The sequence below is a fragment of the Phalacrocorax aristotelis genome, chromosome 11, assembly GCF_949628215.1.
Source record: "Phalacrocorax aristotelis chromosome 11, bGulAri2.1, whole genome shotgun sequence".
NCBI lineage: Eukaryota > Metazoa > Chordata > Aves > Suliformes > Phalacrocoracidae > Phalacrocorax > Phalacrocorax aristotelis.
The window spans coordinates 22,049,124-22,072,367 of record NC_134286.1 but is presented as its reverse complement, the minus strand read 5'-3'; the positions used below and the strand labels follow the sequence as shown (position 1 = coordinate 22,072,367).

Sequence of the window (23,244 nt, the reverse complement as noted above, 5' to 3'; positions counted from 1 at the left end):
ATATTGAAAATCTATTATCCTTGAAGAAAAGACAAAAAAGTTTACAAATGAATATCAAAAGAACAGGAATCTTGCAATGCCTCTTCAGGACAGCAGCCCGTATTTTGGCGCAGGCGCCCTGGGAACAGCGAGGTGCGGAAGGACTGCGGGGGCAGGACGGAGAAAACAGAAGGCAGTCCTGAAATACTGAAAGGAGCAAAAAAGAAAGCTGACTCTGGTAGTCGAGAAAAGGACAAGAGGTGGAGGTGACACTCAGCTGGGCTCGTAGGTGCCTGAAAGAGCTTGTCCTACGGTGTTTGGCAGGACAGATTGTGTGAAAGGGAGGGCTGGGAAGGATCCCCAGGGTGCGCAATGTTTCCGAGCAGACAGAAATAAGCAGTAGCTACAGAAGCAGCAGGCTTTCGAGCTGTTGATTTGTGGAGCTCTGCCACAGGGCGTGCTGGAAATTGGTGCAGAAGGGTTCAAGGAGCAACAGGACAAATCTGCAGAGGACAGATGGGTCCACTAGCAGTACCTAATGTCTGAGGGGCAACCTCTGGCTCAGCTGGCCCTAGACTCCTGCCTCAACCCCAGATGTTGGGCTGATGTGGGCCATGAACAGCCTTGGGGGGAGAGCAGAACCTATAGCCTATAGGGGCTGAAGGTTTGGTGTCTCAGGGGAAAAAAATCAACCAGAAAAAACTGTGGAGGCAGCTCTTTGCAATGTGGAGAAACCTCCTTGCTGGAGCTGGACCGGACCTGCTGATGTCCTTCACACAGAATGGAGCGTGATCCACACTGTGAGGATGCGTTGCTCTAATTTATGAAATGAATCTGTGACCACTTTTTAATTTGTTGCTAGCCCAAATGACTACGAACACTACCAGTACAACAAATGTCATTGCTTTGTGTGAAGCTGATAATCACTCCAGAGCTATTGTCCAAAGGTTAATTAAATATATTAAAACCAGCTGGATCTCAACCATTCCCCTTGCTTAAAATAAACCAGAGGGTAGATCTTCAGTGAGGCTAAATCTCATGATTGCACTGAGGCTGATGGGCATGGGAAAAGCAATGCCTCTGTCTGCCCCTCCCTTGAGCCCTCTGCATCCAGAAGGCTTTACAAATGGTCTCAGGCCGTGGAAAACATCCCAGCCCCATCATGAGTGAGAAGGGTTAGCACTCTCACAGCAAAGCGTCAGGTAGCAACATGCCGTGGGGACTGAAAAGCCCCAGGACCTGGGATGCTGTTTCTGGTTCCCCATCTGCAGGCTATTGGCTTGGCAAAGGCTGGAAGCCGGTGCTGTGGACCTGTTGCTCCTGCAACACATGTGAAATGAGTTGAGAGGTCTCAGCCTTGACCCTGGACAGCCCAGAGGAATATTTGCTGTTGGCCAAGAATGGGTTGGGGCTGAGCTGCCAACCACAGGGAAAGGGTCAGGCCCTCCAGCCAAAGGGAGGAGGGAACTGGATGTCTGGCTGGCCCTGGGGGCAGAGCTGCATCGCTCCCTGGGTTGGGACTGAAGCGGTGACCTGTGCCCCACCAGGGAGGCACATCACCCGCCCCGGCTGGGAGCGCTGCCCGCACCTCTCCTCCAGTCCATCTGCAGCTCTCCTCCTCTGCTAACTCAGCCAAAGGCGGCTCTACCACGGCTAACAACTGCCAGAAGGCTTCAGCAAATGAACGCTTCACAGTGAAGCGCAACACAACGTTAAATCACAGCTAAAAATATTCCTAAAGAGTTTTATTAGTAAATGCCACAGTATTTTTTTTTTCCCCTTCTACTGCAAAATGTTTCAGCTCTAGGAACAGCACTTGACTAAATTGCTTCTAAATCACAAACGCCTCTGAAGGCTGGGCTCTGCAACACCAACCTTCGCCAAAAAGCCTGCTTAGGAGGATGCCATAAATGCAACTGCCTCGCTGCCTTAGGGTTAGTATAAAACCTCATCCTGCTCTGTGTCTTGTTTAAAACAAGTAAGCTCCTTAATGCTTTTAGCTAAATGATGTTTCTTAACAGGTATGCAACTAGCAAATGCTGTACATTGGCAAGTGGGTTTTCAGGTAGTTTTCCTTGGGTTTTAGTTGATGTGGGGTTTGGGTTCTGTCATTTGATTTGTCAGAAGTGGGAAGCCCTCAGTGCCCCCCCGGTGCTGGTCATGGACCTCAGGGCTACTTCATCAGGTCTTTCCCACCCCACAGAAGCTGCTGCCAGGCCCCAGGCAGACCGGGTACCACCGCCACCTTTTGGCGACATCTGATTCAGATACAAACTAAACCCATGCAAACACAACACCCTGATACTCCTAATGCTGAAGGGAGGAGGGGATGAAAAAAAGGTGCAGACAAATCTACACGTGATCCTCCTCCATCATCCTTTGGCTGCCCCACGCATGGCTCCTGTGCTAGGACCACCTGGGAGCCGCAATGCCAGCCTTGATCTTCAGAGGAGGAGTCAGGGGATGGGGCGGTGGGAACAGCAGCACAGATCCCTGCTCTGTTTTGGCTGGAAGAGATCCCCGCTGGCCCAGGAATCATGTGTTGGTTTTAATGACTATCACCAAAGGAAAATCTTCAATGGCATTTTTTTCCCTTTTGTGCTCAGCTCATTAACAGAAGGATCTCTCCCGCTCACTGGCGGTTTGTGTGAGCAGGACGCTGCTGAACAAACCAGCCTTATTCTCTGCAGTATAGAAGGCGCTTTGATAAACCCAGGAAACCCTCGGCGAGCAGCAAGGGTCTTTCTGGAAACCTGGCGCTTGCTGCCTTTGGGAACAGCTGCAGGATGGGCATCTCCAGCCACAGAGCGCTCCCAGCCAGCTCAAATGCCCTTCCCTGCCAGGGCTGTGCTGTATGCCTGGGCAGTCCCTTTCCAGGCTGACAGTTCTGCTTCACCCGCTGCTGCTGTACGTGCAGCCCTGCAAAAATCCCGGTGGGACCTGGGGGAGCGCGGCCAGCTCCTGCCTGGGAGCTGGTTGCACCCCCTCTGCTCAAAGACGTGCAAACGCTGCAGCTCTTGCCCGTGGGGTGCAGCTCAGAGCATGGCTTTTTGGATAAGCAGCTCTGCAAAAAACATTCTTGCTTTTTTTTTTTTTTTTTAAATTTTAACACTTTTGGCTTGAGGGCTGTTGTTCATAACTTGTCAAGATCTTGGCATCCAGAGCTGATTTGTCATCCACCATAAAATGGAGGATGAGCATCTTTGGTTCAGAACTGGGCCAAGGGAGATGACAGCTAAAAGCAAAATATGCTTCATCCTGAGTTTTCTCTGTGGGCTTCAGCTCCTCGGGAAAGGAGCAGACATTTGGGGTCTAAGTTGCATCACAGGCATTATGTGTAAGAGCCCTTAGCATGCTCTGCGTTTGCGACAGAAAAGCACAGTGCGTGTTAACCTTCTAGCTGCCAGATGGAGTTTTGCTGGACCGATGCTGCCTTCAACGTCCCTTAATTACCAAGCTGTTCAGCCTGTCATAGGGGATGCTACTGTGATACAGAGATGCCATCAGAATACCTTTTTTTTCTTTAAAATAAGAAATGAAACTAGCAGCCTCTCTAACATCCAGGCAAGAAGATGCAGCAAATGAGGGGTGTGCCTTGGCACAGTGAAGTTTTGAAGGTGAATTATTTATTCTGCCATTGCTGATCTGCCCATACATCCAGGTCCTGTGCTCCCCTCCTCCGGCTTGTGTCCGGCAGCATATCCGGCAGCTGGCTGCTCTGTGCCAGGCAGCCGCAGACAAAGGAGCCACAAACTACACTAAAAAGCATCTTAATCCATAGGTATTTTATCGTGCTGACACCGCCGCGAGGCAGCGAGAACTGGAGTTTTAAACCATCAAATTAAAGGTCCCTGCAAGTAGCTGAATCACTGAGCATGGAGGCCCTGGCTCTGCACCCTTTGGGGGGTTGTGCCTGCCTGTGGGGGTCACCTGGGCTGGGAGGCCACTGGGGGGGCTCCAAACCCCAGGGAGGGCCCCAGCTTCGGTGTGGGGACCATGCATGGCAGGTGCCCCCAGGCTTCTGCCCTGCTTTGCCCTGTCCCCTCTGCTTTCCCAGCCCCCCCATTCCCCAGCCAGGGGGGTGACAAGCCCTGCCCTGTGCTGGCTATAGGTGCCTCTCCCTGCGCAGGCGACCGCGGGCTCAGCTTATCCTCCACAACGATGTAAAAATGAAAAGCAGTGATGGATCCTCCCTCCCCCAGATGCAAGGATGTAAAGTGATGCCTTCCCCACTCCAAAGCAAGGGTGCAAAGCAGCCTGGTACCCCCCTCTCCGTGCAAGAATGCAAAGTGACAGCACCCCCCTGCCATGCAAGGGTGCAAAGAGGCCTGACCCGCCCTTCCCTCGCTTGCAAGCTTGTAAAGCTGCTAGGATTCCCCCAATCAAGATGCAAAGCAATGCCCCCCCCACCATGCAAGGATGCAAAGAGGCCCAGAGCACCGTGATGCAAATGTGCGAACTGGTCTGGCAATCCCCCCCCACCCCTGATGAGAAGGTGGAAAGCAGCCTGACTCCCCCTCCTCCGTGCAAAGGTGTAAAACGGTGGAGGTTCCCGCGTCCTCCCCCACTCGCCGCGATGAATAGGTGCAAAGTGACGAGGGACCCCCCCCAGCCAAGGATGTAAAGCAACTCGGACAACCCCCTCCCCATGCAAGGATGCAAAGCGACCCGCACCCCCTTCTCCATGCTGGGATGCAAAGCTATGGGGGACAACCCTGCAATACAGGGGTGCAAAGTGGTTCGGACCCCCTCATGCAAGGATGCAAAGCGGTGAAGACCCCCCTACACCATGCAAGGATGCAAAGCGGCCCGGACCCCCCCGCCCCCGCAAGGATGCAAAGCGGTGGGGGACCCTTTCCATGCAAGGATGCCTCCCCGCAAAGGATGCAAAGCCATGGGGGACCCCAATAAAAAGGCTGCAAAACGCCTCCCCGATGCCCCGCGATGGTGTCCCCCCCCTCCCCGCAAGCTCACGCATGGACTGCGGGGGGGACACACGACCCCCACTTTCCCGGTGCCGCGTCATTCCCGCATCCCTCCCCCGCTCACCTCCGCCGGCTTTGGGGGGGCGGGGGGGGGGGTCTCCCCGCGGGGCTGTGCAGGGCTGCGGCGGCCGCTCCGCGCCTCTCCGCGCCTCTCCGCGCCGCTCCGCAGTGCGCGCACGGCGCATGTACCGCCTCCGCCCCGCTCCGCCCCGCTCCGCACGGGCGGCCCCGGTGTGCGGGGCCGGACGTGCGGCCCCAAGCTCCCTCCCTCATAACTTTGGGGTGGTTTTTTTTATAAATACCTAATTTTCCATAATTTTGCAACCTGGACTTGCCATAACCCGAGGGCTTAGACCCTCCAGATGGAAATCCTTCAGCTGGCAAGATCAAGAGCTGAAAGGATGCTCCGGTACGAAGGGGAAGGGGTTTGTATGTTGTCTTCTCCAGTTCTGGCATCGCCACCATCTCCTTCGTGCTTCCCCTGAGCCCTGTGATGTCCTTGGGTCTGCTGGCGGTCCCAGCTCACAGGCAGGACCACGCGAGGGTGATGACCTGGCCCCAAGAGCTGGAGCAGGCAAACCCTCATCCTCCCCAGCTAACCACCGTTACCGACTGCTATTGCCTGAGAATTTTCGGTCCTCAACTTGGTCATGCCCGAGACCTAGCGCTGGGCCATGCTGAGATGCCATTTGGTGTGAATGCTTGCAAGGGCTGCATCTCATCGTTTGGGGGTCTCTGGCAGAGGGGCTGGAGGTCTGATGCAGCTCCCTCCAAAAGAGCCCCCCCCCCTTTCCATAGCCCATGGGTGCCATTGGTCTCAGACCAGGTCAAAGCCTTCAGTTTGAGCTAACAGAACCCAAGCCTGGGTGTCTAGAAACGACGCCACCTCAGGGCTCTGCCCCTCTCAGCCCACTCCAGCCCACGCAAACCCTTGTGGGGGCTCTGTCCACGCTCCCGCCCCAGTGACCAGCAGGGATTTCCCAGGCTGGCCAAGGAGGGACACGAATGACTTGCTCAGGGGCTGGGACTGTGGGAAAATTGTACAGCTCTGCCCGTGCCAGCTGCGTGGCCATGCCAGGTATGCCGGCAGAGCCAGGGCAGGCTCTGGTGACCCCCTACCCCCTCCCCGTGCCACTGCCCAGCCAGGGAAGCCAAGGGGCACCCACGGACTGGATGTTAGTGGTGCAGCAGAGCAAGACACCATATAGAAACAGCACATTGCTGTAAACCCAGCCGCTACTAGAGGGCAGAGCGAGCCAGGCAAGACAGGTTTTTTAGCTGTGCGAGGAGCTGGGATGTGGGAAACTGTGTTTGCATCCCCTTTCCCCTTCCACAGAGGCATGTGGGGGAAGAGGGAGAACTTTAGCAGAGCGAGGGATGATCTGTGACGTGGTTTGAGGTTTGGAGTGGGATGACTCACGCTTTGATTTTTTTTTTTTTTTTTTAAACAGAGCACTCCAGGGATGGATTAAGCTGTGTTTGTAAGGAAGGCACCACAGTGAGGACCGTGGAGGCAGCAGGGCTAAACTCCCTATTCCCCAGCACATCAGACTGCTGCACCCCCAGGCCTGAGCGCTGCTGCAACCGCTCCTGGTCCTCGCCAAGAAGAGAAAACAAGAACGGATGCATGGCAACTGCATCCCAAAAGGGACGGCTGCTATCCCCTCCTAACTCGCTAGGCTGGACCTAGGGGTCTGTCATGAGGCTACGTGCCATCCCAGCACCCATCTCTTTTGCAGGCAGTGGCGTTAAGGGCAGCTCTGACATTCCCAGGGTGCTCAAGCAGGGCCACAACCCCTGCCAGTCCCGGCTGCTGCACCCTTAAGCCAACCCCACTTGCGGGTGTCCCTGGGGTCCCTCCTTGAGCAGCTGGGGTAGCTCAGCCACTCAGGCCAGCTGCTTCAGATTCAGCCTGGACTTTTTTGGCCAGCTGTGCTGTCCCTGTGCTGCTGCATGAGCTGGTGCTGCCTGAGGTGTTTTCATCTCCAAAAATGAAGTAAAAGTTCTCTCTGACCCTAACAGAGCCAGAAATGCAGCCGGTCGGGGCAAGACAGGCTGATGTTCCTCCCAGGACTGGCACAGCCTATGTCAGCACCAGCTTGTTGCAGGGACAGGGATTTGGAGGACTCGCCTTCAGCCAGGAGGTGTGAGCAGCCCCTCTGCCATGACCCGTTGTGTCAGAGCCAAGAGCTGCCCTACCCTGCCTGGAGCCGTTGGTCACCTCCAGCCCTTGCCCAGAGCAGCTCCGGGGCTCTTTGTGCTGCCGGGGCTGGCAGGAGCAGGTCAGCACGTCATGAACCTGCAAGCTGCCAGAAGGAAATCCAGTGGCTGTCACAACCACCTCAGGCCTCAGCCCCAGGAGCCCCAGACCACCTCCCGTACCGCCCGGGCGAGCATGCTCGCCGCACCCGCGCATGCCTGAGCTGGGAGGGCGCGGGTAGCGAGCAGGCAGCATGCCCAGTGTGCCCCATGCAGCTTGGCCATCTGGTCCCCGCGACAGGCAGGGAAAGGCAGCACGCTGCTCCTGTCGCAGATAGATGGAGAGCCAGGGAGCATCAGCTCCGCTCCCGTGCATGGGGGACCTTCACCGTCTCACCACAGCCTCAGGTGGTGGCCAGTCTATGCGCTAGGGGACATTTTGGCAGGCAGTCTGTCGACAAGAGGTTCTCGCTGATCTTCTCTGCCTCTTTACTAACTCTACAGATTAGGAGCGTCCCTTTCTGTGCCCGCCCTGGAGCTGTGGGAGGGGATGCCCTGTGCCTGGTGTCTCTGCTGGTGCCAGGGGTGCTGCCATGTGGTTCGGGCAGGGTGCAGGCAGGCAGCAGCACCCGTGGAACCAAGCAACCCCCTCAGCCTAGGGCCAGCCTCTGCCTGGGCTCTTCCCAGCTCTGTGCACAGCAGGCATAGGGTTTTCACCCAAGCTTTTTTCCTGTCCCACTCACAGGTTGGGTCTTAGACCAGCAGTGCCCTCCTACTCAAGGTCAGCTGTATGAACCAGCTGCACTGATGCTCCTCTGCTCCCAGAGCAGCTCGCCCTGGAGGTGTTTGTGCTGGCTTTGCTCTGGGCCATGGGGCAGGAGCAGGCAGCCCTCCTGGCCACACGACTCGTGGAGATGCTCCGGGCTTGCCGCAAAGAGCGCGGGGCCAACGTCATGCTGTGCTGGAGCTGGAATCTGTCCCCCAGCCTCCAAACTGAGGAGCTGATGGGGAATTCTCTGTCCCCAGATAAACTATACAATTATCACTTACCACCACTAATTAAAGAACCATGGGAATGACTGATCCTGGGGGTACATCCACGAACTTCTCTGCTAGCTGCCAATGCCCTGAACACCTTGGGGTTTTAAGCTAATTGGAGTCAACAATGGCTCCCTCCTCAGTGGCACTGGGGACAAACAGGCACGCGCTGGCACAGCGGCGCTGGGCTAAGCACCCAGCCAAAAACCCCACAACTCCAACCCTCCATCCCGCTCGACTCCAAACAAACCAAGAGCCATGTATCTGGAGTCGGATGCTGGGAGGCTGCCAAAACCCGGCTGCTCTTCGGTTTGGGTCGCAGACCCCCAGCCGGCGCAGGAGGAGGTGCTGGGTGCCGTGCCGCCACCACTGCACGCGTTCGCCTCCCGCGCAGGCTGCTGCAAGGGGTGAGGTAATCCTGGGTAATTCCTGACTTCCATGGAAATGCCTCCAGGCCGCGATGATTATCGCTGTAATTAGCCTCTCTGATTTTTCTTGGTGTTCTATAAAATATTAATTTACAGCTGGATCTTTGCCTCCTTTGTGCGCTGGCTTGAGCTCTTCCCGTCAGCAGAGCATCTCTGGCACCTCTTGCCGAGGTCCTGCGGGGTTACGCGGTGGAGCCAGGGCAGCCACTGGCGGCTGGATGGTGATTAGGGCTGGTGGCTCCAGCCAAGAGCTTCCACTTCCCCACAGGAACATGCCCTTGTAGCTCCTATTTCAAAGGAAAGATGCAAAACCAGTGAAGCACTCTCAGAAAGAACCCTTCACACCTCTTCACCTGGATGGTGAAGGTGAATGGGCAGCTAAACCACTCCAGAAGCCCTTTAATTTGAGAGAGAGCCATCCCGTTGCTCTGTTTGGGCCAGAAATAGCGTTTTTGCTCAGCTGCACGGCAAATCAGACAGGGCAGTGGCTGTGGATGAGTCTGACCGCATTCCCCACCCAGCCTGCTGCTGCTGGGGTGAACACGGTGCTGCAATTTCTACCACTAAAACGAAGTCAAATGCGGAGCTTGATGGCACATGATGCCCTGAAAACCCACTGCTCACACCAGCGCTTTTAAGTTGCCTCATTTTTCAGCCACACAAAGTAGAATTGACTTTAATCTTCCTAACGAGGTGAAAAATTCTACCTCTAATATTTCAATCCTGAATATTGGGAAGGTCAGGAAGAGAAAGGATGCTACAGCGTGCGTTTTGCCAAGGCTGGGTGTAAACAGGCGGCAGCCCTGCTGTGCTGCCCGTGGCCCCGGCTGCCCGCCGTCGGGGTTGCTTTGCTTTGAAGGCAGCTCCGGCAGCATTGTGAGCCCTGGTAGTCTCGCTGCCTTCTCACCGTGACAAGCCTTGGGCGCCAGACCCTGTGTCCCAGCATCCCTGCCAGTGAGTGACTGCTGCCATGTCCCTTCAAGGCTGCCCCCGAGTTGTTTATTCCTCTGGGATAATGTATTTGCTGTCTTTGTCGGGCCAGATGTAACAGCTGTCTTAACTACCGCTGAAATCTGAAAAGCGTTGCTAATGACAGGCATGCGGGGTAGGGGTCGTGCCCAGCACACAAATGTGTCTGCCGGGAGCCGCTTGCTACCGGAGTTGTTTTCCTGGCGCTTTCAGCCAAGCACCAGACACTGTCAGCAACGGTTTGTGCTCAAGGCTTGCTCAGGAACAGCCCTATGTGTGCCCATGCCGGGCCATGCTGCTGTGCAATGCCTGCCAAAACAAAGCAGGGTTGCAAAGCCGCCAGGAATTTGTATTCTCCACCAAGGCCACATCCCGCCGTGACGCTTCCCAAGGTGTTTGCGTGAAATACTTCCATTCGGTCCCTGTTCCCCTTCTGCAAAACCAAATACACACATTGTGTAGCTGCCAATTCCTTTGGCAGAGGCTTTGTCACCATGTTTTGGAGACAAGCAACGAGCTGCTGACAGCCACGCTTTGCCCAGGCATCTGGTGGCCTGTCGGCCACGACACGAGGCACTGCCTGCCAGCTCTCCAGGGGCACTGGATGCAGGTCCTGGAGAGTCCAGCTTGGCTGCAGCCATCCACTGCATCCCCTACCGAGCCAGCAGGCTGGGGGTTTTGAGGAAAGCCGTGCCGCAGGCACAGAAGGGTATTTTATCATCGAGTGCAACCAAGGAAAAGCAGCTTTATCTTTGTTTTTTTCTCATTTCATTCAGCTTGTGATTACAGAGCTGCAAACACTGGGTGTGATGCTCCAATCTAAATAAAAGCTGGTCTTTTATTTAGACCAGCGAGCAGAGCTGTCTCCGCCCAATGCTGCCAGAACTTTCCAGGCCGCAGCTCCCTCCTGGTTGAAGCCTCCACCAGCAGAACCAGCCCAGCCCTTTAGACCCTCCTTCATTCAGCCTCCATCTGTGATTTTAGCCCCCTGTCCCCCCAGCATTGTCCAGGCCAGCCCAGCAAGCTGCAGCAATGCCCGGCCCAGGCGGCACCAGAAAATGCTCCATCAAGGCACCATGCAGCCAGCATCCAGGAGGGATGCTGCTCAGTGGGTTTGCTGTCCAGCCCAAGGTCCACAGTAATATTAACCCCCGCCGTTTCCCACCCTGTGAGAGCCTTCTGCAGCTCCAGAGAGAAGTCTCTGTGAGATGGTGCATTCTATGGCAAAGGGCTTTCCCACCTCTCTCTCTGCTGTTATTAATCCAGCCCCGGCTCTGCTGCTGCTGCAGGGAATTAGCATTTTTGGGGGCAGCTCTCCTGCACACAGCCTGGGGTACCCCAAACCCTTTCCCTGTCAGATTGCTGGGGTTTAACAAAATAAAATCAGCAGGCCAGCAACCTCAGCCAGCCCGATGGCAAAATGGTTATTAAAATCCAGCGCTGCAGCTCCTTGTGTCGGCAGAGGGCAGTGGAAGATGCTCCCAAATCTCCCAAGCCTCCCCCGGCCATGCTGTGGAGATGGGGATCCGGGGAGGAGACTCCACCAGAGAGGAAGGGAATAAAAACGCAGTTCCTCCAGCAGCGAGGCTGACCCGAGCGCGGCGTTACCGCCAGGCACCCCACCGGGTTGGGGGGATTTGGGTTCCTCGATCGGCACGGCTGCGAAGCGGGAAGGCGAGGGGAGGAGGTGACATCTCCCACCGTCGCGCCCCTCCAGCTCGGGTCTCGCCAACGCACACGCAGGCTGCTCAGAGCCAGGGAGAACCACTGCTCATCCCCTGGGTGGGAGGAAGCAGATGGCGATGGAGTAGTCCTGGGGCTGGCAGCAATTTGCAGTCAGGAGAAGGCAGGCAGGCCGAGGAGAGGTTTTGCTGGCTGTAGCAATGTCCCAGAGGGTCTTTACGAAGCCTGGTGGGCCGCAGCATGCGGGCTAACGCCTTCCCACCCGCAGCCCGCCTGCCCGTCACCGGGTGCTGCTCTCCAGCGGTGGGAGAAGCCGGGAGACGGTGCTGGCAGTGCGGCCCTGCTCGCCGCCTCCCTGCCGGCTCCGCACCCTGCCCTGCCGCCTCGCCAGGCGTTTGTAATTAATACCCCTGGAGGTAAAGAAAGAGCAGTGTGAGGTTGGGATGTATTATTTTACTCTGATAGGAATCTGACACTGACACAGCCATTAGGGTAAAGAAAGAATAATAACTTAGACTTGGCATATATTAAAGTGTAAATACCTTCAGCGTGTGAAAAGACAGGCTTTAATGTATTGGTGGGTTTGTAATTATTTATTGAAAGAAGAGAAAAGGCAGAGCTTATTGCAAAACAACGACGGACTAGGGAGAGCAGCTCCCCACTGGGTTTGTATCGCCACTGCTAGCCCGGCCGTCCTGCTCGGCCAACCCCAGTGACAAGGTGACGTGGGGCAACCCACGGCCCTGGGGACCATCCTGCTGCTGGGATCGAGCTCCTCGCCTCGCCGCCCCGCAGCAGGAGCTGGCGTAGATCTGGGTCGGTGTTACAGAAACGCCCACCAAACTTTTTGGGGCGGGGGGTGCCAGCGAGCCAAAAATCCCACCGGCAAACCCAGCATGAAATGAAATAAATCCTCTCGCCGGGGCTGCTTTTAGCCACCTGCTCGGCCTGCTCCAGGTGCTCCGTTTACCTCGGCCGGGGCAGAGGGGAGCGGGAGCCGCGCTCCCCCGCCGGGCAGCTTCCCCCCCCCGCCGCGGCCGGGGGGGGTGTCCGGGGGGTCCGGGGGGCAGCGGGCGGCCCCCGCTCCCCGGCCGGGCCCCGCGGGGGCGGTGCTGGCGGCGGCCCGCCCCGGGGCTGCGCCCGCCGCAGGATGCGGCGGCGGCGGGGGCGGCGCGGCGGCCCGGCGGGCGATGCGGGGCCGCGGCCGGGCCCGGGGCCGCCTTTAAGCCCCGGTGGCGGGCGGCGGGAGCGGTCGACGTCAGGGGGAGCGCTGCCCGCGGCTGGGCGGGCCCGTGGGGGGGGGGGGGGGGGCGGCGGCGGTGGGGGGGGGTGGGTGGGGGGGGTGCCGCAGGTAGGGACCCGGGGGCCGAGCGGCGCGATGGAGGAGGAGGAGGAGGATGGAGGCGGCGGAGGAGGAGGAGGAGGGGGGGAGGCGGGGAGTGAGGCTGCGGCAGGAGGGGGCGGGCGGCCGGGGGGGCCGGCGGGCATGTGGGACCGGCTGCGGGGCAGTCGGGCGGCGGGCGGCGGCCGGAGCGCGGCCGCGATGGCGCAGCGCGGCGAGAAGGGACCGGCGGCGGCGGCGGGCGAGGGCGAGCCGCGGGCCGGGGCCGGGGCCGAGCGGGGGCCGAGCGGGGCCGCCGCGCCCTTCCAGCCCCCCGAGGGCGGCTTCGGCTGGGTGGTGGTCTTCGCCGCCGCCTGGTGCAACGGCTCCATCTTCGGCATCCACAACTCCTTCGGGATCCTCTACATGATGCTGCAGAGCGACCTGGGCGAGGGGAAGAAGGACCCCGCGTTGGAGTTCAAAACAGGTACGGGCTCCCCGGTTCCTCCCCGGGGGCCCGGGCTGGGTGAGGAGGGGGTGCCCGGGGCTCGCAGAAGCGGGGCTGCCTGGGCCGGGGGGAGCGGGGGTGCGGCGGCCCGGCCGGCTCTGCCTCCCGGAGCGCACCGGGGCGGCGGCGGGGCCGCAAGCTCCCGCTCGGATGCGTTGAACCGCGATTGCTCCCTGCCCCCTCCATCCTTGCGGCCGTGGCTATATTTATCTCGAACAGCATCGTGCTTTTCTAAGCTCCTATGTACTCAATTAAAAGTAATTAATCTGAAAAGCGTGCCCTTAGCTTGTCCTGCCTGGTGTGTTTTAGAGTAAGGAGAGCAACGCTGGTGAATCAGCTGGTGTGTGTGTGTGAGCCACCCCCTTTATTTTTATTATTATTGTTATTTTGTTGCGGGTTTTTCAAGGCGTACCTCTGTCCGCCTTATCTGCCGGCTTGCGCTCAGGGGTTGCTGCAGGAGAGCATCTGCCTCGCCAACAGGCTTCCTCCGAGTCGTGCCCATTCAGCGGGAAAGGCTACGCAGGGCAGGTCTGGCAGCGCTGCCCGCACGGTCGCACCCAGGGCGGTGCGGGGTCTCGAGTAGCTAACATCTGTTAATAGCAAGACCCGCCAACTGCACCCGGTTGTGTGGTTTGGTAGGACCTACGGGCTCGGCCGGGGTCACAACTGTGTAGTGTTAATGGGGAGAAAAGGGACGCTTCTCGCTGCAAAGACACCACTGTTTAAGTAGATGTGGCAGAGGGACACCAGCCTGGCGGGGTGGCTGTCCCAGCGGGTCCGTGACGGATGCTGATGTCGGGACACCCAGCCTTGTCCCAGGTCTTGGTGTCCTCCTCGAGAAGATCATATCCATCGCCATGATCAACGCTCATGGCCCACCTTGCTTTTATCTGGCGGGTAGAGAGAAGCGCTTGGCATTGAGGGAACCTGCTTGCGGTGGTGTCCTGGCTCTGGACGGCACGTGGGTAGCAGTCAGAAACCAAAGTGGAAGCGTGCTGCAGAGACAGGCAGTGCTGGGGGGGCACGCGAGGACCTTAAAGTCTTATTCTGGGGACTGGTGTTGCCTGCGTTTCCCCCGCTCAGCTGATACGTGACTGGTGATCACGGCAATGAGCGCATCAGGATGAAAGCCATTACGAGATGGACCGCATCTACAGATCACAATTAGCTCTCAGATACTGTTACCGGAGAAACAATGCGATCGTGTAATTATGGGCAGTAACAGAGTGCCACAGAGAGCTGCAGACATGTGGCCGGTTGTAATTAGGGTGATTGATGGGCTGTAGGAGTGTGCGTGTGTGCGTGTGATCCCCAGGAAGCTCATCGCGTAGCTCTCTGTTTCCTGCACCCTGTGATCGTATCTAGAAAGCCTAAGGCAGAGCTCTAAAGGTAGAAGTGGTAACAAAAGAAATTAAATACTGCAAGTTCTGGTGGTTTAAAGGCTCCATGCCCAAGACGGAGGCTGTAGGAGTCAGCATCTGCCTCCTGCTCCTGCGATCTATTTATTTATGGCAGTGACCGCACAGAGGCCTCGAAAAAAGAAGGGCGTGTGGGTGTGCGAGGTGAACCCGGGCTCGGTAATTAAATTGCCTGGGTGACGAATATATGCATTTTGGTCCGGGCGCTTAATGAACAGGCCATTAATAACCCCTGCGCTGTGCGAGACGCTGGCTGAGTGCTGCCTCTGCGTTCGGAGGTTGTGGTGCAGGGGCTCCGGTGGCGGAGGGGCGAGGTGGTGGTGATGGAGCCCATCTGCTGCGGGGAGTGCGGTACCCCGGGGACTGCAGCTGCACTGTCTGGGGCCAAGGGCAGCGGGGTGCAGCGTGGGGCCCCCCTCCAGCCCTTCCTCGCTCGCTCCCACCCCTCCCCGCTCAGGGTTGCATAATTTCCCCGCGGCGCTCGTTTGCGTGCAAACATAATCAGGAAAATATTGTAGCTCCTTTCCAAGCGCTAAGTGATATGGCCTTCCTGAAAAGACCGGTGCTGTCTGTTTGTCCTCCGTCAGTCTGCTCCTGCTGGCTGCAAGCAACAGCCAGACCCCAGGGTCCCCCTCGTCCCCCGCCAGCAAGGAAGCAGGTCGGGGGGACGAGCACCCGCTCCCCACTCCAACACCAGCACATCGGTTAGCCTTTTGGCTCTACTCTTAAATCTCCCCTCTGTCCTCGGGAAGGTGGGTTTATTTCAAAGAGGGGGTTTGGAGGGCAAAATGGGGAGTAACGTTGTAAGCCGGTCAGGCATCCCTTTAAAAATAGGTTTATGTTTATGCTAAAGCGGGTACTAGTCTGCACTAAACAATAGCCGCCCCAGCACATGGCTATAATTATCAAGGTTTATTTCTTGTTTGCATTGGTCACGTTTTCTCGCGTTTGATCTTGAGAAACGCAGGATCCACGGAGTTCAGATTTGGGGTCAGGCTTTGAAAACAAACCCTCTCGCAACAATGCATTGAATGCATAGGCTCTTTTGTTTAAAGAAATATACTGCGCCGCATATGTCAACAAGCAGTGCCGGGCTGAGGCAGGCTGGCTGCCGGGACCACCGCGTGCCCCTTCGCGGCGGGAAGCCAGAGCCGGGACTTTTGCAAGGCACACTCTGTGCTTTCGGGTTTGTTTTCTTTCGGGGGGAGTGAAGGACTGGGGGGGGATTGCTGAGACTGGAATAAAAAAAGAAAAAAAAAAAAAGTGAGCACTCAGCCAGGAAAAAAAATATTGGTCTCCTCCGCTGGAGAGGTGTTGAGTGATGTTTGAAAGCGTTTGCTGGGAGATGAATGGTGGTGTTTCCCTCCGGTTGTACAACATTTGTTCCGGTGCCGAGGGATCAACAGGGCTCGGCCACTCTGGTGCCGGCCCCGCCAGGCGTGGGCTGTCGCTGAGCCGAGGGACGGATGAGCCATCCCGGCATGCTCGTCTTCCCCAGCTCCAAAAGCCAATTTGAGTGGCAGAGCAGTCCTGGTAAGTATTAACTGAGTGTTGACGCTCTTAAATCGATGTCTGCTCTGCCGCTGCTTGGATGCTCTCCCAGCCTTGGGAGAGCTGAGTGCAAGGGGAGCCCGTCCCCTGCCGGGGCTCTGCCCTCAGCTCAGGAAGTCCTGCGTGCACCCAAGCCACCCGAGGGTCCCGGCGGGGTGCACCCAAGCCACCCGAGGGTCCCGGCGGGGTGCTCCGGCTACCCGGGGAGAGCTGGGAGGGCGACACTTCTCAGTGCATCTTGTTCCTCCAAACATACCCTTGGAGTGGGCTGCTGGAGCACCCTGTGCCCAGGGAAGCCGGGCTGGTACATGGACCATAGCCCTGGGCTTATCGTATTGCATTATGCGCACGAGGCCAAGGTGTAGTTGATGTCAGCCAAGACAGAGCTGATGTCATCTTTATACCTGAATTCCCATTTGTTTTGGTGGGGAATTTCTTTGTGAGCACTGGTTTCACATCCTTAGGACAGGTGAACATAGCTGGAACGGGCAATTTTCCTCCAACATTGTAATGGAGGCTTAGTAAGAAAGAGTGAGTTTATTTCTTGGAGAAAACGAAGCGTTTGAGTGCTAATAGTCAAAGTGGAAGATCGGGAGGAGAAGCCGTGGACAGCTCTCTGAGCTGAAGAAAAGTCCCAGCGTGGGTGAGCGTGGCTGGAGCACTGGGAGCTGAGAAGGGAAACTCCAAGCAGAGCATAAATCGCAAGAGGTAATTCTTGGAAATGGTCCCAGCTAAATTTCAGCAATATTCCATGAGCTGGGTGAGACCGAATAGGGGTAGCTGCCACGAAACTGCACTTCACTTCATTTAGCCTGCTGCAACGAAAGGCATCTACCCCAGGTGTCAGGTTTGGGCTTTGGGAAGGGTGAGGGCACTCTTACCGACACTCTTAAATACAAATTACCAACCAGTAATATATCCAAACCTGTGATGGGTGTCATCGCCCAGTGCTGGCCCCCGGGAGGCTCCTGTCTCCTGAAGGTGACACTGTGGTTGTCACCTTCTTACCCAAATCTGCAGGATTTGGTGCTTTTATGAATTGCCAGGGAGCTGCGCTGGTCCCATTTTACGGATGCTTTGGCCGAGGGTACTGCGGACCTCAGCGTTCCTGGGGGCTTCCCCACCTCCATCCAGGTTTCCAACCAGGTTTCCTAACCCTGCGGAGGGATGTGGCGTCATGAACAATATTTACGTAGCCCAGGTGGGGATGTAAATCCATCAAGAAGAGCCAAAAAAAGCCTCCTACCACCCAGTCCTGCTAGCTGGGGAGCGCAAAAGGCACCGCGGAGCTTTCCCAGCTGTACTGGGGGTTTCTCGCGGCGGGATGCTGGTGTGCCAGCGCCGGGCTCTTCCCTGGCTCAGCTCCCACCGTTTTGGGAGGCGGAGCTCGTTATCGCAGGAAAACAGGGTCAAATTTTAGAGGAGCTAGGTTTTCATCTCTTGAGCTGAATGCAAGGTGCCACGTGAAATAAAGCAGCCTGAAAAACAAACAAGCCACAGTCATGTCACTAAACCTGGTCCTTGAGGCCATCAGTAGCATTTTAAGGTTATTAGGAGGCTGGAGCATTGTTTCTAAGGGAGGTTCTTGTTTTTAAAGATTGCAGGGCCCCTCTCAGCCAGCACACTTACCATTTTAGTGGTTTTTAATTTATTTTGAAGTGTCCTCCACCAGCCAGCCAAGGGGATGCTCCAGTCTCGGTTGCGTTTCCTGGTGGCAGTCGTCCCTGAGTGGTGGTGGCTCCCGTGACCTTGCTGTGGTGTATGGAGAAGTGGTGCGTAGGGTTGTGCAGTTGGTTTGGGTTTTTTTTTTTTTTGGTCCTTTCAGTTACAATAAAACAAACAAACCCACCCCACCTTGCTGAGATTTGATTGTAGTTTAAACTTTGAAGGCGCCAGGTTTCAGTTTCATCGCTGAGACTGGGCTGGGAGGAGGAGGAGGAGGGACTGGGGGGTGAAGGGGACGGATGGTACAGGGTGCGGAGCCAGGATGGATGTGGAGGTGCAGGCTGAGGTGGGGCACGATGCAATGCAGTGCAATGCTGTGGGGCTGAGAAGGAGGGGCAGCAGCAAAGGAGCAGTTTCATTTCCCTGTTTGGGGAGAAATGCAGGAGTTTGACAAGTCACCCTTTAATCCCCTTAAAGACCCTCAGCAGCTGTAAGCCGACCATCAGTCGTGTCGGTTGACTTCCAGCACCTTAAAATAGACCTAACCCATCAGGTTGGGTGAAACCCTGTAGCTGGAAGGCGCTGCTGACCTTGCTGGCAGTGCCCCTCGGGTCGGCTGTGCATAGCTTGTGCAGGTGTTGTCACCCGCCTCATGTCCCCAGGGCAGCTCCTCTGCTTCCCTCCCTCCTTATCCCACGTGTTCATGGATGCGTCTGTCCATGGGGCTCATGCCGCTTGTGGGGCAGCACCGATGGGTGCCCTGCTCCACCACACGCCAGCTGAATACTGGGAGAAGCTGTCTGCCCAAAAATCCGATGGCATGATGGAGACCGCCAGACTGAGTGGATGTAGAGCCAGGGCTGCCGGATCCCCCATCGGGTTTGCAGGGCTATTTGGGGAAGGAGGAATAACCTGGGTTTCCACCATCCCAAGGCTGTGAGCCCACTGGCACCGGCAGGGCTGAGCGCTGTGGGGTTGGCAGTGCCCTGGTTGCTCCGGAGAGTCCTTGGGGTCATGTCTGCAGCCTGGTTTTGTATCCTGCAGTGCGCGGGGTGAAATTCTGCTGGGGGCATGGGTGGCAGTAAACAAGCCCTGCTCCTGCTGCGCTAATAGGGAGTTAATCCTGATGGGACAGTGGCACCAGTACCCGCTGTGCCCGGGGGGATTTGGATCAGTCAGCAGCATCTCGATATAGGGCCTGGGTAACCTTTTGCTTTTTTATCCTGGTGACTCCTTGGGACCTCTGCCAAAGCAGCGCGGCGTGCGTGCCAGCAGTGGAGTGACAGTGTGGCTGGGCAAAGCGATGCGTAGGCTGACGGGAACCTCGGCGGCACTTGGGTCGGTGCCATGTGCACTTGCTCTTGCCCGCCGTCCCCCACGTGGGCTCCCAAAGCAGTCCCCCTGTGCTGGAAACAGCTGAGGCTTCACCCTGGCTCCGTAATTGGGGTTTTGCCCACATTGCTCTGGCAATGAGGGGCAAGAGAAGCGGGCACCCCCTGTACACCGGTATAACATATGTGCAAAAAAACGCTGCTGCACCCATTACAGAAGGGATTTGTTGGGTTTTCCCTTCCTCTTCCTCAAAGGATTGATTATTGCCTGTTGCAAGGGAAGGAGATGCTCCCTATTGGCGTTCATCCCTGCAGAAAAAGGCCCGATGGAGGGGTGTGTGCTGGGCTGGGCATCGGCCCCGGGGCCCTGCCTGGCTCTCGGGCTGGGGCGTTGCCGGTGCCCGCCGCAGGCGCTGGGGAGCTCGGTTCACTCCGGGCTCTTTCCGTTCATCCACCCTGAGACAGTTGGGGCGGTTGCAAAACCTACATGACGTGTGCTGGGAATTGCTGCAACACGCTCGCAGGTGCGAGCCATTCCAATCTCTCCCAGGCACCTCGTACAACAGGTCCTGCCAGCTGCCGGGGCAGGCGGGACGCGGGGCTGCCCGCACCGCCCTGCCTGCACCGCCGCCTGCCCGTGGCACGGACTGCGGGCAGCAAAGCTCCCGCCGCCGCTTCGTCCTCTGTCAAACACGCCCTGCGGGGCAGGGGTGCAGCCGAGGAGGGTGGCACGGCCCTGGGTCAGATTAGCACATTTTCAGGCTTTGTTTTTTACCCCTTGCCCTTTTTTTTTGTAGATGCCTAAAAAATTACCTGATGCAAGAGCTTCCCCCCCCCGGCCCCAGCCCATCCCTCGAGAGGAGTGGGGCGAAGCGTGGGGGAAAGCCCTTGGGAATGGCTGCCAGGTCGCAGCCCTGTGCCTGTGGCAGGTTGCTTTGCTGGGACTCGTCTCAGGCATGCCTGGCAGCCGTGCCGTGCCACCCGCTGCCCTCTGCACGAGGAGCAGCTCAGGGTGCTCCGAGCAACCTCCTGGGCTCGCGTGGGACTGGCGAGGGGATGGCGGTGGCGTGCTGGCAGCTCAGCCCCGTCACCCCTTTGCACCTTTGCTTTGCCCACCCCAGGGGAGCTCCAGCCTGGAGATAGCCCATACCTACATCCCTGCGTCCCGCAGGGCGCAGACAGGAGAGCATTGCACCACCCCGCTGCAATATAAGCTCCCGGTGCTGTGTCCTGGTGCAGGCACCTCAGTGTGAGATGGAGACAGTATTTTCAGGTGAGCGCTGCTGGCAGCACAGTTTTTGGAGCATCTGGTCTCCAGAGCCCCATAGCGGAGGAGGCAAGCTCCCTGGACTCTGTGTCTCACCGTCTTTTGGGGTTTTTTTTTTTTGGCTCTGGGTTTGGATTTAGCGGCTCAGTGATGGTTTTTAACTTGCTTTCCCTGATGCAGAACAGAGAGCAGGGCCGCAGCTGGCTTTCCTGGGGCTGATTTGCTGGGGTTTGCCCTGGGCGAACACCGGGGCCCTCCTTGGGGAGGAGAAACAACCCTCCCACAGTGCCTGCAGTGAAGGAACCTGCTTTGAGCACCCACCCATTACCCTGTCCCTGGGGACCAGCTGGGATGGGGACCCCTGGGGCACGCAGCATCCTCCCGCCCTGCCCAGCGGCATCCCCAAAAGCTCTTTTCTTGGCCATCTTGCGTCAGGCACTAAAACAAAGCTTTTGTTTCAAGCGCTTGGCCTTAATCTGTCCACCCGCAGATGCTGTGCGTAAAAGGGAGATGAAATCCTTCCCTTTCGGGGGGATGTTGCACGAACGGGTGTGTTGGTGCTTGCCAAGGAGTCAGGCATTTCGGCCGGAGGGTTTGTACAAACCCCGTGCGAAGCAGCGGGAGCTCGCTTAATAAAACTGAGGCCTGCCGAGGTGGAAATCAAATCTAATGGCAGCTCCTTAAGTGGGGGGTTGTGCCTCCTGTGCACCGTCTGAATTGGGTCCGATGGAAAAAAAAAATAATCTGTGATTAAAGATTGACGGTAATTACATAATGGGTATGCACCAGATGATGCCCAGACAAGCTCCTTCCTGGGATTTCCCAACTTTTGGAGTGTTTAACTTTGCAATCATCCTAAAGTGCTTCTACCATGGGGGGGTAATTATTGATATTACGGCAGCACCCAGCGCGATTGCACAAGGCTCAGCAGCAGCACCTCAGCTGCTGGAGCCGGGCTCGCAGGCAAGCTTGCCTCCTGTAATAGCCAGGGCAGCTCTGCGGCACGGTCAGGCACTAGAGATGGATCTCACCTTTCCATGTAGGAAAGAATAAAAAATAAGAGAGAAAAGCTGCTTTTTGGGTCTATTGGCAAAGCAAGCGGGGCGGCCGGGGCCACGTGCTTGCTCTGTGGCTGGCCGGTGGCGAAGAGGCAACATCAAGATGTTCTTGATGGTGGGCCAGCTATTAATCCATGTATTTTAGCAAAACCCAGTTTATTTCTTAAGTTTTGTGTGAGCAATGGAAGCAGGGAGCACTAGGAGTGGGGGGAGCTAGTCTGGGATTAAACTCGCCTGGAAGCCAAGCACGCCAAGCTCGTGAGCCTGGGGAGAGCTTAATTAAAGTCAAAGGAGAAACGTTTCCAAGAAAATAATACGGGGTATTTAAATGGGATATTTTTGTTCTGGGCCCAGAACGTCTCCTCTCCCTCTTCGGTGTCAGCTTTAATAAAACAAAATGAGATCTCCAAGAAAAACAAATTGGAGCTCTTAAAAGGCGCTGCGGAGATAAAAATCAGTAACACTGTTGCTGGTAACACCTTGGGTTATTAAAACGGAAAGAATGCTAACGATGCGATTTGCATCGGCCTTTCTTGTGGCTGTGCCCCTGTGGGAGCCCGCTCGCCCTGGGAGGGGGGCACAGGCATGGCAGGGCCCCGGCGCCCCTCACCCTGGCGTCTGGGCGGGGAGTAGGTGGCTTCGCTGGCCTGGCGGATTGGGGCATATTTGTGAAATGGTCACGCAGGCAGGATTTTGGAGGGCTTTATTTTTCTTACGGCTGGTGAATGCTACTCTGCTGAAAACTGGCAGGGTCAGGAGCAGCACCGAGGTCAAACGCTAAAAGACTTGGAAAAAATGGCAAGAATTAGGATTCAGGGAACACCAAACTTTAAAAACCCAAATCAAATCAGGGCCAATCGTGTTGGAAAGGATGCCATATTCCATCAGAGCTCTTTCAGAGGCAACAAACGTGGATGAAAATACCAAGCTCGACTTACTATGGCCTGAGAGCTGCTGGGTCCAGCTTTGCTTGGCACACTGAGACATTGGGCTGGAGAACTGGGGTTGCTTCTTCTAAAACCAGTGCCCTGATCCGGCTGGTACAGCTGACCGTGTCGAATGCTGTACTGAAGGGCTGCTTTCAAAGTGCCCCGGCCGCTGGCAGGCTCTCCCGGCTGCGTGGCCGCGGGATCTTCCCGGGATGCCGGGAGGGCTGAGGGGCAGCTGGGGATGTAGTTTTGCACTTTGGTCCCTTGACCATCCGCTTCTACCTTCCTGCAGGAAAAGGAGGTTAAAAGCTGCCCCTTTTTTTTCCCTGCGTGCTTCCATCCTGGCCAGAGCTGACCTCCTCCTCGTCGGAAGCTGGCGGAGGCCACCAGTGCCTTCCCTGGGTGCCACCCGAGGTCTGCGGGGATGGAAGCGGGGTGGCGCGCAGGCACAAGGGTGATGCTGCTGGCCCAGGTTCAGGGTGAGGAAGCCCAGCACTGCTGCAGGGTCCTGTCTGTCTGTCTGCCTACCAAGCAGGAGGATGCTTTTGGACAGGGTGGCTTTAAAATGCCCAACGTGATGCCGCCCACCCCGTAAGCCCAACCCACGCCTACCTTGCACTGGGGCTGGGGAGCAGAGGCCAGCTCCTGCCTCACTGCTGTGCCCGGCTCCATCAGATAAGGCAATTATAGCTTTATCGCTTAATTGCAGAGCGTAGTAATAGCAGAGTGTTACTGAGATAGGACATTGCCAAGGGGTGAATATCAGCGGTGTCGGGGTTTTGGTTATTTTTCTTTTTCTTGGCGGCGCCTCGGTGCTGCTGGAGGTGTGAGGTCTTCGCAGGGCTCCTCCTGCCCGTACCCCACCGCGTCCCCTGCCTGCAGGGAAATTCAGCATCAAATAAAAGCCGTGCTGAT

The 23,244-nt window shown here is 57.0% G+C and overlaps 1 protein-coding gene across 1 annotated transcript in view; it reads left to right on the top strand.

Annotated features, from left to right (window-relative positions):
- Window positions 1–12,625: 12,625 nt before the first annotated feature.
- SLC16A2 (solute carrier family 16 member 2) overlaps window positions 12,626–23,244 on the top strand; it is a 35,345-nt gene continuing 24,726 nt past the window's right edge. The window contains exon 1 of the mRNA XM_075106272.1: window positions 12,626–13,089. Coding sequence (XP_074962373.1) covers window positions 12,660–13,089 — 430 coding nt within the window. The 5' untranslated portion in view covers window positions 12,626–12,659. The remainder of the gene's footprint in view (window positions 13,090–23,244) is intronic.